Source organism: Pseudorasbora parva, chromosome 14 (assembly GCF_024679245.1).
Source record: "Pseudorasbora parva isolate DD20220531a chromosome 14, ASM2467924v1, whole genome shotgun sequence".
Taxonomy (NCBI): Eukaryota; Metazoa; Chordata; class Actinopteri; order Cypriniformes; family Gobionidae; genus Pseudorasbora; species Pseudorasbora parva.
Window position 1 is genome coordinate 16,387,628 of NC_090185.1, and position 19,661 is coordinate 16,407,288.

General features: G+C 37.2%; 1 protein-coding gene across 1 annotated transcript in view; it reads right to left on the reverse strand.

The window, feature by feature from the left end:
• Window positions 1-500: 500 nt before the first annotated feature.
• The window catches only part of insrb (insulin receptor b), an 85,684-nt gene continuing 66,523 nt past the window's right edge, over window positions 501-19,661 (reverse strand). The window contains exons 3-21 of the mRNA XM_067415667.1: window positions 17,858-18,179; window positions 12,318-12,457; window positions 10,495-10,639; window positions 10,066-10,280; window positions 9,859-9,985; window positions 8,697-8,944; window positions 7,668-7,835; window positions 7,355-7,553; window positions 5,831-6,099; window positions 5,590-5,738; window positions 4,517-4,673; window positions 4,347-4,440; window positions 4,200-4,267; window positions 3,409-3,638; window positions 3,220-3,330; window positions 2,810-2,969; window positions 2,598-2,727; window positions 2,137-2,271; window positions 501-901 (exon numbers count right to left, since the gene is read on the reverse strand). Of these exons, the coding sequence (XP_067271768.1) occupies window positions 547-901; window positions 2,137-2,271; window positions 2,598-2,727; window positions 2,810-2,969; window positions 3,220-3,330; window positions 3,409-3,638; window positions 4,200-4,267; window positions 4,347-4,440; window positions 4,517-4,673; window positions 5,590-5,738; window positions 5,831-6,099; window positions 7,355-7,553; window positions 7,668-7,835; window positions 8,697-8,944; window positions 9,859-9,985; window positions 10,066-10,280; window positions 10,495-10,639; window positions 12,318-12,457; window positions 17,858-18,179 (3,422 nt within the window). The 3' untranslated portion in view covers window positions 501-546. The remainder of the gene's footprint in view (window positions 902-2,136; window positions 2,272-2,597; window positions 2,728-2,809; window positions 2,970-3,219; window positions 3,331-3,408; window positions 3,639-4,199; window positions 4,268-4,346; window positions 4,441-4,516; window positions 4,674-5,589; window positions 5,739-5,830; window positions 6,100-7,354; window positions 7,554-7,667; window positions 7,836-8,696; window positions 8,945-9,858; window positions 9,986-10,065; window positions 10,281-10,494; window positions 10,640-12,317; window positions 12,458-17,857; window positions 18,180-19,661) is intronic.

A 19,661-nucleotide genomic window follows, 5' to 3' on the forward strand; every position in this document is an offset into this window, starting at 1 on the left:
TCCAGGACAAAATAAAAGTCATTCCTCTAGAAAACAAAAGTTTGTTCTAAAAGAATATAAGCCATCCCATAGTTCCACACTGTAAAGTCATTGTTCTAAAGAAATTAACACAGGCATTGATAGACACTTCTCTTTTTTTATAGGCCACTTAATAAAAGGCCACTATCTTAAAAGATTTCCACTTAAAAAAAAAAAAAAGACAGGAAATAAGCATCTGAGGGAGAAGGAAGTGGACTTTGAGGTGACGTAGCTGAAGCAGCTTTTCTGGTTGATTTAGTCATGTTCACAGTTTGCCCAACCAAACTGTCTTGGAAACTTGGCAAAAGTGTAAAAGTGTCAGAAAGCGAATGGTGCGCCGGATGATTGGCGGAAAAACGTCCGTTTTCGTTGTAACCATACTAAGTGTAGCGTGAGACAGAAACGACAACAAAAAAGACCTGAGATCTGTATCTTTAAGGGCCTCTGCAAAAATAACGCATTTAAAAACTTTTATTTAAAAAAAAAAAGAAAAGAAAAGAAAAAAGATAGGAAAATCCAAAGCAAATGTTAGGACGGACTAGATCTGGGTAAAGACAGAATTCTGCCGTTTTTCTTTCCACCGTTCATATGCGTATAGGGCACGTGCTCCTCGTAATTGCCCCGTAGGCCCACTGAGGGGCTGTTGTCTCTACTGAGGTTCTCCTCGCGTTGGGAATAGGATGAGGGGTCCAGTGGTATGCTCTCCATGTTCTCGAAGTCCATATCGAACTCCTCGGTCTCGGGCAATTTGTTCTCTTCGCTGTAGAAGAAGGAGACCTCTTGGAAAGTGGGATGCAGGTCCTCCTTGATCATCTCGATGATCTCGTGGAAGGTGGGCCGCATCTTCGGGTTGTACTGCCAACACATCTGCATGAGGCTGTGCCTGGGAAAAGAGTCAGAGCGAGAGAAGACAATCTTACTACATTGTGTCTCCTCAAAGGGTGTGCCATATTTGGAAAATATCCTGCGATTTTGTTAGTAACAATAATTAGACAATAAGCAAGCACATTCTTTCAACTCAATAAAAATGTTATGCATAACACTTTTAATCCAACTATCTTACAATGGGTGTTTTTGCCGACCTCTAGTGGAAAAATATATATATAACATGATATTTCATGACTCACTAGATGGCCTTATAGCTCTATATGGAGCAAATGAGTGTTACTAGAGTCCTAAAGTCAGTTATTCATTATGCATTCAGATACACATGTAGACAATATGAAATAATTTTTTGGTAAAGTTGTAGCATTTTTAGGTTTTTTTTAGCATTTGGGGTTTTTCTATGTTTACTGAAGCATTCCTGGTGGTCAAATTGACCCGTGAGGGAAGTATTTGTGACTTTTTTTTAACCACAAACTCCTTGAATCCAGTTGCTTTGTTTGTTTATTTGTGGTTCAAGTGCGACAAAAGTCCTAGGGTCTTGGACCACACATGGTGAACATTCAATTTTTTAAATATTTTTAATAAAAAGTTCCGGGTCAAAATGACCCGAAGGAAGGACGTTTACCATTATAAGGGCCTTTTTTTCAAAACATATTAGATGTTTGCATCATCTGTCATCAAACGGTTACATTTAATCAAAATAATTTATTAGAATAATAAGATGCTGTAGCAAATCAAAATGAATCAGGATCAACAAAACCCATCTACATCAGAAGTGGCACAGATGCTGTTTAATGCAGCTCAGAGGTGCCTTGAAAGCGAGTACTTGATATTGTCAGCTTGCACAGTTATAATATTATCGTAGGCGATACATATCACACACACCTACAAATAATAAGAATCAAGTTCAGAATAAATAACGTTTTGGATGGAGAGGCAACAAAATTTTAGGCGAAACAGTTTCTGACTAAATTGTTTTGTAAGCTGAAATCATTGACAATGTGTATAAACTGTGAACATGAAACCCTGAACAGCATAATGACCTTAATTACCCAAAATGAAAGTTTTAGTCTTCTATTTCAGTGAAAAATTAATTCTCTAGTTTTAAGATACTAGGAATGTCAACAGGCTTCTTCGGGTAAGCCAGCAATATGTACTCAACCAGCTACAAGTAGGTTCATGATGGTCTAAGATGGCCTTTTCAGCAAAGTTTACCTCCACGTCAGTACTTACAATCTCTCTGGACAGTTCTCCGGTCTGTCCAGGTATCCTCCATCCATGACAAACTTGAGCACTTGCTCGTTGGACAGTCCCTGGTAAGGCTGCTCGGCAAGCGTGCTGATCTCCCATAATACCACTCCAAAGGACCTGGAAGTGGAGAGCATTTGATTACAGTACTGCCGACTGAAAGCTGGGAATGTGCAGATATCCATTCATTTTGGCAGAACCTCTCCGTCCTTAAATCCAGGGGTGTCCAATCCTACTTTTGAAGGATAATGTCCAGCAGACTTTCTGCACCAACACCCATGCCTGGGAGTTTCTAGTAATCTCAAAGGCATTAATTAGCTGGTTTGGGGATTGGACGGGATTGGACACCCAACCGGATAGGCAAGGCATTTCTTGACTAAAATGTTTTTTCTTCTGGAAACCTGGTTAGCAAAATAAATCCCATACAAGCCCGAAGAAATACCCACCAGCAGTCAGAGTGAGCGGTGAAAACGCCATCTTTTAGGGACTCTGGTGCCATCCATCTGACGGGCAACAGGCCTTTCCCGCCCTTGCGATAATAATCCGTCTCATATATATCTCGTGTCATACCGAAATCTGCAACAAAAAGCAAAATCAAGAGGTTTCGCCCCTTCAAACTCCAGGTTTGACTCCATGTGCTCAATTCTGGTCTGCTTACCTCCAATTTTCACAGTGTAATCTTCAGCCACCATGCAGTTTCTGGCAGCGAGGTCTCTGTGGACAAACTTTTTAGCGTTGAGGTATGCCATGCCATCTGCTATCTCCGCTGCCATTTGTATCATCTCTTTCAGGGTTGGTGGTGGACGGCCTGGGTTATTCTGGAAAAACAAAACATTAAATCAATGGTCACGGCAATAGGCTACTGATAATGATTGACTGTGATGCTTCGTGGACTCATATAGCCATTTAAGCTGAAGGGAAACTTATATTTAGCATCAAAATGGCAGCATTAAATTCATTTTACTGTTATAATGCCCTTAGGTGAGGGCTAACAAAATTGGGGGCTCGTCCGGGATACGACAAATTGGGGATAAGGTGTCATTCTACAACTGGAACAGGAAGTCTTACTTCAGAATCAGGCCTCAGGCTACGCAAGTAGCTTTTCAGATCTCCGTGCGTCATCAGCTCCATGACGACCAACGACGGTTGCCCCTTAGATACCACACCGAGCAAGCGGACCTAAGCGAACACGTCAAACATTTAGACAAGCTCATTTTCGCCTCGATTATCTCGGTTCTCAAGGACATCCACACTCACCACATGATGGCAGCTAAAAGCTTTCATGACCGAAGCCTCGTTGAGGAACTCGATCCTCTCGCGCAGACTCGCAGACTCATTGACGGTTTTCACAGCCACTCGTGTGTCTGGCTCGCCCTTCACAATGTCTTTAGCGATGCCTTCATACACCATTCCGAACGACCCCTGACCGAGCTCTTTAAAAACGTTGATCTTCTCCCGAGGCACCTCCCATTCATCTGGGATGTACACTGAGAACACACAAACTATTAATATCACAAAGCAGAGGTGGACACATTTGATTTGATAAATTGTTTTGGATGTTTAGTTTATTCTTTCAATTAATTGAAGCAAAATTGAAAGTCCTGCATTTTATTATTTTGTGTTTTGCTTACTAAAAGAAAAGGGAAAGCTTTAAATAAAACACAAATAAGTAAATGTACACAATATTTTTATTATATTTCTGCAACTAAAACTGTCAGTTATTTATTTATTTGATTAGTTGAAAACAAATTCCAAAATTTATTTCCAAGATTTTATTTTTGCTCTGCGTGAAATGTAAAAATAAAAGGCTATAAAAATAAATGTAAATATGTTTATTTCATTCCATTTATTTTGTCAGCGCATTACATCTTTCATAATTGGATTTTATTTATGCTGATTTTATTGTATGGGAATATTTTTTAAAATTTAATATTAAAATAAAAATGTATAAGAACATAATATACAAGTACAAATTGAATCGATATCATTTGTTGAAAATCTTTTAATTATATTTTATTAATTGGGTTACATCTAAAATTCTATCTTACCATCATTTGCACTTATATATTCTGGGTTGGAGGAAGCAATTAATGGGCCGGTTGGTCCTTCAGTTTGTCTGGGAAGAAAAAAATGATACATGAGAGCACTGTTTATTTGACAAATATGGGCTTCATTTAAGAGTGTCTTGTGCATACTTCTTCTTGAGGACAATAAAGATTGTACTGGCCAGAAACAGCAGTACAATGAAGCAGATGACAGGGCCAATGATGATCTTGATGTTTATTTCCCCTGCAAAACATGTATATTAGAGACCAGAGTGGCAAAATTAGCAGTAAAAGGAAAACATAAGCACAGTAAATCTTACTGTCTTGAACAAAGAAGAACACAGGCTCCGTCCAGGAACCGTTGCCGGCCAGCGAGGTGGCGCGGATTCTCACACTGTAATTCCCAGGATGCCCTACTCTTAATCGACAGCCCTGATTTTTCTCATAAGTGATTCTGGACACACAGATTTGATCCTCCTGAAAGACAAGAACAAAAAAAAAAAAAAATCAACCAAATATTATAATTATAAAACACCCATAAGACCTCCGTTTATCTTCGAAACACAAATGAAGATATTTTTGTTCAAATCTGATGGCTCAGGAAGGCCTTTATTGACACCAATGTCATTTCCTCTCTCGAGACCCATAAAAGGCACTAAAGACGTCGTTACAAAGCCCATCTCTCTACAGTGGCTGGAGTAGAGAATAGTTTTTGTGTGCAAAAAAACCTAAATAACAACTTATATAATGATGGGCTGATTTCAAAACAACGCTTTGAAAGTTATGAATCAGTGAATCGATTCAAGATTCGGATCGCCAAAGTCACATGATTTCAGTAGTTTTACACACAATCCGAATCATGAATCGGTTCACTAATTCATAACTTTACAAGCGTTGTTTTGAAATCGGCCTATCATTATATAAGTCGTTATTTCGTTTTTTTGTGCTCAAAAACTATTCTCGTCGCTTCATGAAATAATTGTAGAGCCACTGTAGAGAGATGGGCTTTGTAACGACGTGTTTAGTGCCTTTTATGGGTCAATGAAGGCTTTCGGATTTCAACAAAAATATCTTTATTTGTGCTCGAAAATGAACAGAGGTCTTACAGGTGTCAAACGACATGAGGGTAAGTAATTCATGACAGAACTTTTGGGTGACCCTTTAAAACCCTTTAATGCATTAATCATTTTTAATTATATAAACATATGTATTATATATACACATCAAAATGATTTAATGTATAAAAATACTAAACAATATTACATAAAGTATTTATTTTTTTATCTTTAAAAACATTCAATACATTTTTTATATATTGAAAAATATGTTGTATATGCGTATGTACTGCTGAAAATGAAATACTGAATTTCTTTCGAATGGATTAAACACCTACATAGTTATCTGACATCCTCAGGAACTTGACTTCATATAGTATGATCATGCCATTGGGGGCTGTCGGTTCCTGCCATTTGATGTAGACGAAATCCGGTTCATCAGGAATAAATTTGTGAGTCACTGGCCCGACAATGTTGTCCGATTTTACTAAGAACACAAACGGGAAGACAGCACGTTACAACGCGAGTCCAAACCTTACTGTATCCTATATTTTGTAAAGGGTGGTCCGGAGGGCTTACGTTCAGGCAGCGTTCGAGCGTTGACATATGTTGGCATGCTGCAGCTAGTTTTCTCAATGGGGTGGTTGCAGGCCAGGATCTCGATCTGGTAGTTGGTGAAGTGGGGCAGGTTGGAGATGACCGTGGAGCTGGCTTTGAGAACCGTCTTCTGGCCCTTTTCCTCCTCTGGGATTGAAGTGGTGGCAAAGCTGGGCAGGCTAGAAGGTGTGACCGCAAAATTCGGCAAAGTAGCATTGGCTACGCCCACTGAGCGGCGCCGTCGATGGGGCCTGCGGGTTGACCGTGAAAACAGAATTTCAGTCAGAGCGAACAGACCTAGATAAACACCCTAACTGTTTTAGCTACATAATGAAGTGTTAACAATGTTTACTGGCCAGCTTTAAAAAACTAAATTCTACTACCAATATTTAGATGGTCAAATGGTCACATCCTGTCTAAGTAGGCATTTCTTGGGCAGAATAAGCTGTAATGTGGACCATTTAAAGCAATTAAGCTAAAAAACAGTAGATGGCGCTACAGGCCCTTTGTGTTCAAGAGAACAGTAAGGACTCATACAGCGATCTATTCATATGACTCGGCACAGGATTAAACCACAGCAAGACACCCGTCCTCATGGCTGCGTTCCAGACTGGCACGTATGAAAATACGACCCTACGGGATGGTGCTTACTGGGAAGAGTGGACAGAAACCATTAAAGACGTGCCATCTACAGAGTGACCAATGTAGCAGATAGATAGAGCTTATCGTTCTTTGTGTTTCTGCATTAAAATTGGGTTACAAAATGGTTACAAATGGTGGCAATTATCTGGTCCTTTGCTGTGAGATTTAAAATAGTAATAACTATTAGAGCGAACTCTAAAAAGGTAATACAAAAAAATATATTAACTTCATACATTTTTAATACAAATTCTAATATATTTATAATTGTATTAAGAAGAATAAAAAAATACACATAAGAAATATTAAATAAATAGCTGATAAATGATAAAAAGCTGATATGAACAGAATTATAAAATTGTAAACTAAAAGTACCAGCTATATATATATATATATATATATATATATATATATATATATATATATATATATATATATAAAGTAATTAACTATAAATATAAAAACAAATTGAAATAAAGCTGAAATAAAATAAAATATAAATATTACACAAAAATAAAAACTGCATTTATTTCAAGTTGAAGCACTACAAATATTAACTGGAAAAAATGCATTAAACTTAAATAGTATTATTTAAAAATGCCAAAAGTAAATAACGTAAAAATAAAAGAAGTATATAAATAGTTTTTTAAATATTATAATACACTTTTATATAATATTATTATATAAATGTTATCAGCTACATATAAGTCATCTGCCATAACATTAAAATAATTAGCAGTTTATCCGTATTCTGCTGTGACACATGACACTTAAGTCTACATTAAAAAAATTAATTTACAAGGAAATTAATGCAGATGCCAGGACAGGGAACGTTCTAAACGCATCTGTCCTCGTCGTGTTGTGTACCTGGGTTCAAAAACTTCATTGTGGAGGTAGTTTTCAAAGGTCTTGCGGAATTCAGACTCTTCGGCTTCTTTCTTCAGCTGCGCCTCAGTTTTGGGGCAGGCGCAGCAGTGGTCCTTCTCGTCGGGGACCTCCGTTTGGTTCCACTTCTGGTCATCTTCGATGTTGGGGTGTGTAGGCGTATGGGACGGCACTTTCATCCCTGTACGCAAAAGAGGACGCAAAAGAACTTTATGAGCAATTATGCTGTGAACGTCTGACCACATACCATCCATTGATCGCCGCTTGGTGGGACACAAACATACTGGACAACTACCTTGCTGGCAGTAGTCGAACTTGTAGTGCGTGATGTCCTCATTCTGCTTCTGGTAGTAGACAATATAGTGGGTGATGTTTCCGTTGGGATCGGAGGGCGGCTTCCACTTCAGAATGATCTGCGAGGAGGAGTTGGACCAGGAAATGGGGTCCAGTGGCACTGAGGGTCCTGTTACACATTAGAAACAGAGCAGCTTCAGCTTTCGGTTCTCGGATGACAAGCTTTCACGAGCCATTTCATTCACATCACGCTACAGGGCTGATGGACTGAGAAGAAACTTCTCCTGAGACGCTCTGACAGCTTAAAGGGTTAGTTCACCCAAAAATGAAAAGTCTGTCAATAATGACTCACCCTAATGTCGTTCCACACACGTAAGACTTCCGTTCATCTTCAGAACACAGTTTAAGATATTTTATATTTAGTCCGAGAGTGTATGCACACTATACTGTCCATGTCCAGAAAGGGAATAAAAAGCATTGTCTTCTCTTCCTGGTTTGTTTTCAATCCTCAAACAAAGATTCAAACGGTTATGAACCAGCATATTGATTCATGATTCGGATTGCCAGTGTCACGTGATTTCAGCAGTTTGACACGCGATCCGAATCATGAATCAATACACTTATTCATAACCGTTTGAATCTTTATTTGAGGATTGAAAACAAACACGGAAGAGAAGATCCCAATGCTGAATAAAGTCGTAGTTTTTGTTATTTTTGGACCAAAATTTATTTTCGATGCTCGAAGAGATTCTAACTAACCCACAGATGTCACATATGGACTACTTTGATGTTTATATTACCTTTCTGGTCCTTTTGGAAAGGGACAGTATACTGTGCATACATTTTCATGGGAGAGACAGAAAGCTCTCGGAATAACTATAAAATATCTTAAACTGTGCTCCGAAGATGACCGGAGGTCTTACGGGTGTGGAACGACATTAGGGTGAGTCATTGACAGAATTTTCATTTTTGGATGAACTAACCCTTTAAAATACATTCAGACCTCAGTTCCCAGACAAAGACAACTTACGGGTGGCGTTGGTGCGGAGGTAGATGATCTCGCTTTTGGCCCCGCGGACCTGGTGGTCGTCAGAGGCGGCGAGTTGGGTTTTGACCATGATGGCGTACTGGGTCCAGGGCTTCAGAGGCATGATGAGATGACCCGGCTCGATCTGGTTGCCCTCGGGGACACGTTTCGGAGGCTCCACGTCAGCTATCGCCCAACTGTTAGAGCCACAGGCGTCCTGTCCGTCATATTCAGTCACGTTCCTAAAAGGACTGAATGGGAAAAGAGACGATGTGTTTTCACGCTTTCTTAGATGATAATAAGATGGTAATTTATATACGTAGCACATGACACACTTTTTTTGTATTATCACTATTAAATATAATAATTTACAAATAAGTACTTTCATGCTAAAAGAAATTCAAAATTTGTGTTAACTAATTCTAATTAAATATACAATAATGTTATTTAAGTAATTTAAGTTAATTAATTATGATTAAATGTATTACTTTTATTAAGTATTTAAATGGTTCAGTTTTACATTCAATGTTTAAAGCAATTCACTGAAGATGAAGCATTAAATAATAGTAAAAATAATGTATATCATTAGTTTTGACACATGTATAGTATAGTTATTGTTTTAGGTTTTTTTGCTTGTTTTCCCCTCCTGTTTAATTATTATTTTTTATATTTGAATGTTATTGCCTAAAATCAATAAAGATGTTTGAAAAAAAAAAACTGTATATATATATATATACACACACATACACATACACACACATTATAAAAATATCCATATAATCTTAAAGTAATCATAATAATAATTAAAATGTGCACGTTCTAATGATTTCAAATTTTAAAAAGAGGACATAGAACATAATTTGAAATGAACTGAAATTAAAAATATATTTATTAATTTTCAATTAATGCCAATTCTAAAAAAAAAAAATGTTTCAATGTTTAACGCAGTTTACAAAGGAAGACAATAAACTACCTTTTTTAACTATTTCTAAATAATAATAGTATTTTCCTAACTAATAATAATATTTTTTTAATAATTAAAAGAATGGGATTTTAATGCTTTTCAAGTTAAGCAATGAGGTAGTTCAGTTGTGACACCTTTTATATTTCAGGCTTCATTTGGGCCAGATCAAGGTGATATCTTAATAGAGATGAAGAAACTCACGCTTCCTTATAGAAGACCATGAATCCCAGCAGGTCTCTGAAGTCTGGGGGCCAGAACGGCTCCCACCGGATGAGGATCTTGTCGGAGGACGTGCGGATTTGTGTAAATTTAAGAACTTCGTTTTCACCTGTAAGAGAGAGTCGATATTAGGTCTGGTTGGACATAAAGCTCAAGCTCCAGTGAAACCAAAAGCACCGTGGGTCTTACAGAAGGCCTGGTCTCCGTAAGCAGGGACGTTGATCTCGTTTTTAGGGATCCTGTCCTTGGTCCCGGTCACCTCTTCCATCCGGAGGATCTCAGACTTGCAGAGTTTGGTGTTGTGGAGGAAGAACATCCTGCCATTAAGGATGGTGAGGTTGTGTTTGGACCAGTCCCAAAGTTGCCGCAAGTTCTGGTTGTCCATGGCGTAGAACGAACAGTTCCTGGAAAGAAGTAAGGTTGCACGATGCTTTAATTATCGGCATTTGCCGGAAAGTCTTTTGACCAATGTCTCGGGAGAAGACTTTTATTTTGACAGTGTTCAGGACTTTTAATTTGACCGTGTTTGCACGTTTCAAATCGGTACATAACACTACTTAATTTCAGTAAGTCACTTGTAACCCCAACAATACAGCTCGGCGGTGGCATTTCACGTACCCCGTTTCCAGCACTTCTCCGCGAATAACACGCAGCTTGCGGAGGAAGGAGAGGGAGACGAGAGCGTAGGCTCTGCGGATGCTCAGGAAGCCCGTGATCTCCTCCAGCTGACCCAGACTGGCCTCCAGCTCCGCCGCGATATTGTCTAAGGAACAGAAGACACGTTTTCATATGCATTAGCAAATGAACACACCATTTCATTTCACATTTAGACATATTTTTATTTTGAAACATTACTGCATGCTAAAACGTTTGTAGTTTTATAGAATGATGCTCAGTTGAATACTGGACATGTATTTCTAAAAACTTTTTTTTTTAAATTATAAATATATAAAATTGCTAATATTTTATAAATATTTTATGTATTTGAATTTATTAGCCATTTATTTTTTATATTTTGTTGCCTAATTATTTATCATTTTTATTACATTTGTTTATTATATTACATATTATTAATTGTGTTTTTTTGGAGGACTTGGCTTAATAAGCATTTATTATGGTTTTATATAAATAAAATATTTAAAAAATTTAGCATTCTGAAATTTGTCAAAAGTGTTAAAAAAAGGTTAAAAAACATATTACAAATAATTTTTTGAAATATTACAAAACATATAAAAAAAACTGACAACATACATGTGAATAAAATCTTGTTTTTATCTATAACATAAAATTGATTAATAATTAGTTTTATAAATATTTTATGTATTTGGAATTAATGTTGTACAATCAATACATAATTTTTCATTTTAATTAATATTTATGTTGTATCATTCTAAACATAAACATTATGTTTATGTAACATATTGTACTACATATGTAATGCATATTGTAACTATATAGTTTATTTTTAAATATGCCTTTTATTTAAAAAATATTTTTTGCATTTGAATTTATTACTATTTGTTATTCAAATAATAATTTGCCATTTATTTTTTTATATTATATTGTCTATTTATATTCATATTTATTATATTATATTATTCTTAATAAAAAATATTTTTTAAATGACGAATAACTAAAAACTTAAGCTAAACTTAATTGTTTAGCTGTATATGTAAAAAAAAAAAATTGTGTCGTATCAACGTCTCGTCCACACGGATCTGGCATTTTGGGAGCCTGAACCCGGTATTTATTTAATCCGGGTCCCAGAGTGGATAAATCTGAAACCGACACCTTGCGTTTTCCTGGTTTCCAGCCAATCCGTTTATTTTGTGAAATGGTGATGTCATCACTCCACGTCCCGTGCGGAAAAGACTAAAGGGATACAGCTACAGGCACCGGGCATGCGCACATAAATATTGCATTATTTAATTACTGTATTTGCATTATTGTAAGGGTAGGTTTAGGGTTGGGGTAGGTGTAGGCATTAATAAAAACACAATCTGGTAATGTATTTATTGTTATTTTATCATGAGATTTTGCCTCACATCCTACCATCGCTGTACCCCTTCTAGTCACAACTCTTCTTCTCTGTTTTAAGTGTATTTCTGTGGCAGAATTACAGCGCCACACACTGGTCTGGCATGTACACTACATCACTGAGTCGGTTTCAGCGGTTTCATGTGTACGCATATATTTCTCGAAAGAGATTAGATAGGGAAAGCTCTGGCTTTGTGTGAATGTGGCCTAAAAATAACAGGAAAAGTTCAATGGATATTTTGGAATTCAAATAACTTATACAGTAAGCATTTGATGGTTTTGCATAAATAAAAAATTCTGAAATATTACTACTACTACTAAAAATAATAATATTTAAAAAAATAAAACAGACAAAATGAATATGAATTCCGTGAATATGCTTACAAAGACTGTCCAATACTCACTTCCTCCGCTGATCTTGATGATCAGACTGCCGTTGAGCACCGTACAGCCCCGCAGAGCCTGAGCGGCGGTGACCGAGTCCACCGTCTTCACCCCCGTACACAGTTTGGGACATCGACCGGCGCATGGCGTGCAGTTCAACCTGAAGGCATGACGGTCATGTTATTAATTAAGAGCAATGAGTGAAGACGAAACCACGAGAGCAAGCCTGAAGACGTTCAAAGGGAGTAACGGCTTTCAGACACGTCTGACTGTTGCTTTACACATGCATTGGCGATGATGTCACCAGCTGGCACAACTTTTCATGACTACAATTGCCTCGGGCCCAAACATATTGTTCCCTCGTGTCACCTGCGCTGTTGTTGTGTTTGGAACGTTCCCAAATACGGTGTAACGGTATTGTGTGCTCCATTCAAGCTGCAATGCAGCAATGCATCAGAATGAAAAGGGCCACTAAGGGCAATCAGGAAAACACAATCCCACTGAGAGCAAACAAAATACCACAGATAGTTGTGTTGGCCTTGAAGTATGCAAGCTCCGCATCACGGCAAAGACACGCTCTGTCTGTCCCATATGAAGAGACAACTCTGAAGACGAGGCCTTTTGACGCAAGAATCAGAAATCGCACTGAAAGATGCAGTGGAAAGAAATAATCGCATAATGAATGCCTGTGATCTGTATAATTCTGCTGCTTAATTTGATCACTTTTAAACAAGTCAAGAGAGTAACGTTATGTAATCTCGTGCAAATCTTGCTTAAATGCAGCAATGGGTGGGAGAGGAATTCACTGCTATTTTTCCAAATTAATTTAGAGCTTTCATAGTCGACTTCCTTCACTGATTCCATCAAGAAACAGGGCAAGAATGGCAAACTTTGATGTGTGTGTGTGTGTGTGTGTGTATGTGTATATATATATATATATATATATATATATATATATATATATATATATATATATATATATATATAATAGTGTAAAACACTCACCTAAAGGATTATAAGGAACACCTGTTCAATTTCTCATTAATGCAATTATCTAATCAACCAATCAATGTATATAGGGCCATCCTTAAAAATATTTTGGTTTGCAGTAACAGTAAAAAAATTAATAAAAAGGTCGGTAGGTAGGTCAAATTTTTTTTTTTTCAAATTTTAATGTAAAAAAAAAAAGTAAATTTTTGGTGATGGTGATTACGTAGGTATGAATTTAAACTGACTGGGTCTTCAAGCCGTGCCTTCGGGCGCATAGGCTAATTGCAGGCTATATAGACCACAAACAAATTGAAATATTTGTCAAAAACATGTTTATTGCATAAATTTTAGGTGCATTCATTAAGAAAATGTTCCAACCACCGCTAGCTGTCATTTACTCATAGCTGTCAACCCTCCCTTTTTTCCGGGTTTCTCAGGTATTTTAGCTCTTTTCCCGCTATCTTCCCGTTTTAGTATTTTCCAGTGATATGTATTGTATATGATATGTATATGTATTCGTATTTTTACGCTCGATTGTGTTAACTCAGAACACGCAACTATCTGAGTCTCTGAAGTGGCTTGCACTTGTTGCTAAACCAACGCATCTGGTGATATAGACTAGTGTATTTGAATATTAAAAAGATTTTTTTTTATGAATTCAATTAATTAAGCAACTATAACCTACTCTTTACTGGTAAATATTTCAGTAAACAAACATCACAGACAATGGCAGAGCATTTTTTTCAGACGTTGTTTTATTTTTGTAATATTATGTATTGTCTCTGTTTTTTTGAAGAGACACTGCCCCTCTTTCCTCCTTCTTGACAGCCTACATTTACAATAATAGCTTTGATTAACAATAATGATGAAAAAGGTTTAAAAATCGCGATTGTTTGGATTGTTTTTCCTGCCGTCGAGCCATAGCCATTCACTAAATCAGTGTTTCCCAACCTTTTTTCAGTCAAAGATCAATCCTTTTTAAAATTACAAAAGCTATTCAATCGTGAGTGATGTCCTTATCTTTTGTTTGACAGACAGCAGTAAAGGCTACTGCCCTTATAAGACCTAATACAGGGATATGTCTTACAGGTAATACAGGGATATGCTCGTCTTTCTCGACTGTATACAGTTCACTTAAGGCATCAGACTATGTCTGCTTGGATACTCATCAAGATCGACATGTTGACATACTTTTTGTGTGAGTTTGTCCGTTGAAGCGCAAGACTTGAAGAACTCAATATTTACAATATTTACGGCAAGTCGGTCGGACTAAAAGGGAAAAAAAACAATAATTTGAGTCGGCCCTAAATTGACAGGGTCGGTCGGGTTACGGCAAACAAGAATATTTTTAAGGATGGCCTAGGGGTGTGGTCCTGGTCAAGACAATCTCCTGAACTCCAAACTGAATGTCAGAATGGGAAAGAAAGGAGATTTAAGCAATTTTGAGCGTGGCATGGTTTTTGGTGTCAGACGGGCCGGTCTGAGTATTTCACAATCTGCTCAGTTACTGGGGTTTTCACACATAACCATTTCTAGGGTTTACAAAGAATGGTGTGAAAAGGGAAAAACATCCAGTATGCGGCAGTCCTGTGGGCGAAAATGCCTTGTTGATGCTAGAGGTCAGAGGAGAATGGGCCGACTGATTCAAGCTGATAGAAGAGCAACTTTGACTGAAATAACCACTCGTTACAACCGAGGTATGCAGCAAAGCATTTGTGAAGCCACAACACCGACAACCTTAAGGCGGATGGGCTACAACAGCAGAAGACCCCTCCGGGTACCACTCATCTCCACTACAAATAGGAAAAAGAGGCTACAATTTGCACAAACTCACCAAAATTTGACAGTTGAAGACTGTAAAAATGTTGCCTGATCCGATGAGTCTCTAACTTTTTTTGTTTGGATTCAAAGAATCGACTCCTTTGTTCAGGAATCAGATTACACTAGTTACGTATGTTTTTGATTCAATAAAAAGAATCGCCTCATAAGACTCATTCATTCAGGAATCAATTAACACTAGTCGTCACATATATTTTCTGATTCACTAAAAGAGATGGGCTAATGAGAGTCATTCGTTCAGGATTAAAAGGATCACACAATGTCTGGTTTCAAAGAATCTGCTAATAAGAGTTCAGGATCTCACTAGATTTAATGTGCAGTAGTTTTGTGACACCATTGAGTACTGGAAAGGAAACTCTGGCATTAGTATTTCAGTAAAGTTTTGTTTGCAATGATGAAATAATCTACACGGGCAAACTTAACAGAGAAAAATGCCATTCGCTTCTGGTTTTAAAGAGCAACAGTTATCAGTTCAAACCCTATCCCAGAGTATTTTGGATCAATTTAGAGACTCCTAACCATCTTTCCAAGTCTTGACCTTTAACCGCCACTACAAGGAATACTTAACAGCATCACGCACTTCAGCAATTCGTTTGTTTGAAAACCCCAAAACAACCAAAGACCCCACAGGGCTTGAGTTCCACACCACACAGATTTTCGCAGTTTGTGTATTTTAACCCCTTCATATTATGCTCAATTGCCAGTGAGTGTTGGTTCCCGCTGCTCCGTCTTCTCCTTTGGAAAATAACAGGGAAGGATGGAGCTCGCTGTTATGAAACAGGACTTACTGCCGCATGACTGACTCCCACAAAGGCGAAAGGTGGCCGGACGAGAAAAACAAGCGGACGACGTCACTTCAAAACAAAATTCCTGGAAAACCGAGACCTCATCAAGCTTCCACAACTGCAGCGCTCCGACGTGGAGACAAAGGAATCCAAAGGCCACCTTTTTAAAGGCCCCCGAGAGCCCAGTGAACGCAAACAAAGGCTGCCATTGTTCCGGCGGGGCTGCGCTTCACTCCCGTTCGCAGCGTTAATTCTCTGTTTATTTGTGCGTTAATAATTCCCACACATGAAGCTGGACGTGCAACCCAGCATACGCGGGACCTTCCGGACATTCCTGGGCCAGCCAAACAGACTCAAGCTCAAAAAAAGGTCCGCTAATGTCGCTTTCCGACACGCAATGTTGTTTTGGTTTGGCTCATTATACTTCCCCTTGGCTTGACAAATCCAGCCGGATTGCAAATGACTCTGTTGGAATAATCAGAGTGGCATTTTATCACGCTCTTAACACTTGACACCGGCCATTATAATCTGCTCCTTTTCAATTTACCGTGACTGACGAAAAGACTAAACGATGTTATGATACTTCCAGAACAGTTATATCTTCTCCCGGTCTAGTTGAGCGTGACAACCGGTTCGTTAATCTGCTAAATGACCAAAACAAATCACAGCCTTAACCAGAAACTGCAGCTTCATGCCTGCAGCACGTGATTTAGACATTTATATAAGAGGCCACATTTCTCAAAATCTATAATAAAAAAAAAAAATTATATATATATATATATATATATATATATATATATATATATATATATATATTTAGCACTTTGTGATTGTTTTTAACTATGAAAAGGGCTTTACAAATAAAATATATTATTTTATATATATATATATATATATATATATATATATATATATATATATAATTTAAAAAAAGGTTAAGAGTTTTGCTTCATTTTCTTTTAAATTATTTAGTAATGTGAAAATATTTTCATGACAATTGAGCGACAATTAATTTTCCTAATTTATGGTGGTTTGTTTTATTAAAAAAGTTATTAATTTACAAATTTAAAAATATTTTTTTACTGTAATACAATGTGATATGCAAATCACCATTAATAATAACTTTTTTTAATAATAAAAATGTGCATTAAATAAGAATTTAGAGTAAAAATGTGTCAAAAATAATGTAAATAAAAAGATAATATATATACTTTTTCTAAGATTATATTGTGACATTATTTCACAACAATTACAGGCATCATCCTGTTTTTTCTTTTTAATGCCAATTTTTAAAAAAATATATATTTTTAATCAATTAATATCTTAACTCAGTTTTATTAACGATATAACATTTTAATTAATCAAAATATAATTCATTATAAATCATATTTAATTTATTTTATTCATTTAAATTATCATTTGTTTACTGAAATGTATGTATTACAGTAATAAGAATCACCATTGAGAAAAATTATAACAAAAAACCCTGTTGATACATTATGCTAGTAAAAATTGAGAGAAAATGTGCTCAGCTGTCATGAAAATGTCAATATAATAACACGCATATATATTTATTCCTTTACTTATTTTTTGTTCTTCTTACTTTTCCGTGTGATTTCACAGTGAAATGTGACCTGTGACCTTTCGAGACTGGCTTCTGAATGCTAGACTGATTCTTTCCGTTAACATTCCCTGATATATTCCCAGCCATGGACAAAAGCGTCTCCTTGCGACCGCCTCGGCCTTTTAATTAAACTGTGTCTTCTCTTGTGATTTATTCATCTACCGCAGAGCTCCTAAATCTCATTCTGCGCTACTGAAAAGTCTCTGTTCCTTATCAACTGGTGTCTTAATCGGAGCAAAATCAGATTTGAGTTGATTGTAAAGTGTAACGCTAATGGTTGACAGTCTGGCTCCTGTAGTTAAAAACAAAAGCTGGTACGTACGTGGTGGAATTCATGGTGGTGTACCCGGATGGGCATTCTGGGATACAGGCCCCTTTGTGGATGACGTACTCGTGGCAGTCGCCGCCTTTGCCCTTGCACTGGTTGTGGAGGTCCTGGCAGAATTTTAAGGACACGCAGCGCCATCCCTTGAAGGTGTAGTAGCCCGGCGGGCAGCGCTCCACACAGGCCTCGCCGAACAGGAAGTTGCGACAAGCTACGCATTTGGTTGCGTTCCCTGGCACAGAACAGCCGCCCAGACACTGATCGTGACAGCACTCCTTATGGGGGGTACAGGCACCGTGGACACATTCGGAAGGACAAACTGTGACAGAAAAATGGGAGGAAAGAACAAAGATAACGTATTAGATTCATTTTTACTACAGGCAAACATTGTTTTTCATGCACTGGTCAGTTTTGAGATTTTGGGCATAGCATGTTTCAGACTAATGGAAAGAAAACATCCAAAAATATGCTTTTTATTGTTTATTTTATTGCACTTGATCTATTTGCATCTGATGACCTCCGTGAAAACCTTTCACAAGAATTTTGGCTTTATCCAATGTTAGATAATGCCTTGTTTTTATATTTAAACATTTAAATATCAATCAACTGGGGAAGCATGGCTTTATCTATAAGTAATATTTTTACCCTATTCACCCGTCTATTTCTTGATTTTTGGGCTGAAAGAAACACTCTTAACATATATCGACCGCAACATCACGTTAATACCAAATGCGATAAAATCATGGGTCCAGGAAAAAAGCGATCTGAGGTCAGTGGCATCATTCTGCGCCTTTAATCAGCAGGAAGGAAGTGATTCAGAGTCGTGTTTGGCCGCAGGGCCATCTGGAAGTCAAGCTTGTGCATGGCAGGGTGCGAGAGTAAATGAATACAGCAGTCTGTAAGTCATCTTCCTCGTCTCACACTCACACGAGCCGCCTGCTAGACCACAACAAAGACACAGCGTGTTCCAGAAACATGTCAGGAATAGCACGCTACAACAGAAGCAGAAGGGCAACAGTACACACATTTTCAGTGTACACAGAATACTCTGGGATACTACATTTGACAAGATGTGCAAGATACAAACAGCTCACACTTGAGCTGTATCCCACCCACAATGCAATGCGCTAGACTTTCCATATCTAGTATGTTGAATCGGACCAAAAGAAATACATTTGTAAAATTTGTTTGCTATACTTTTTTTTGTTAAGAAAATCCAGTCCAGTAAACAATTTATACTCCACCGTATGCAGTATTATTTTTTTTCCTTTTTTTTGGAAAATAGTATAAGAGGTATAGTATAGAAATGTTTATAAATGTATAAATATTTAACTTAAATAATATTTTAAAATGATTATTAATAAAATATTTAATTAAAATAATTTCAATTATTAAAAAAACAGTGCCGCACTGTTCTACGCACATTTAAGTCATTATCCATAAATGTTTTGTGAATTTCTTTAACCACAGGGTTCATTCTCATGTTACACAGCACATTAAGCTTCAACAAGAACCAATGAGGTTCATTCTTGTGTACCATATTTGAGCTTCAACAAGAACCAATGAGGTTCATTCATGTGTACCATCATATTTGAGCTTCAACAAGAACCAATGAGGTTCATTCATGTGTTCCATCATATTTGAGCTTCAACAAGAACCAATGAGGTTCATTCATGTGTTCCATCATATTTGAGCTTCAACAAGAACCAATGAGGTTCATTCTCGTGTTCCATCATATTTGAGCTTCTGCAAGAAGCAACGAGGTTCATTCTCGTGTACCATCATATTTGAGCTTCAACAA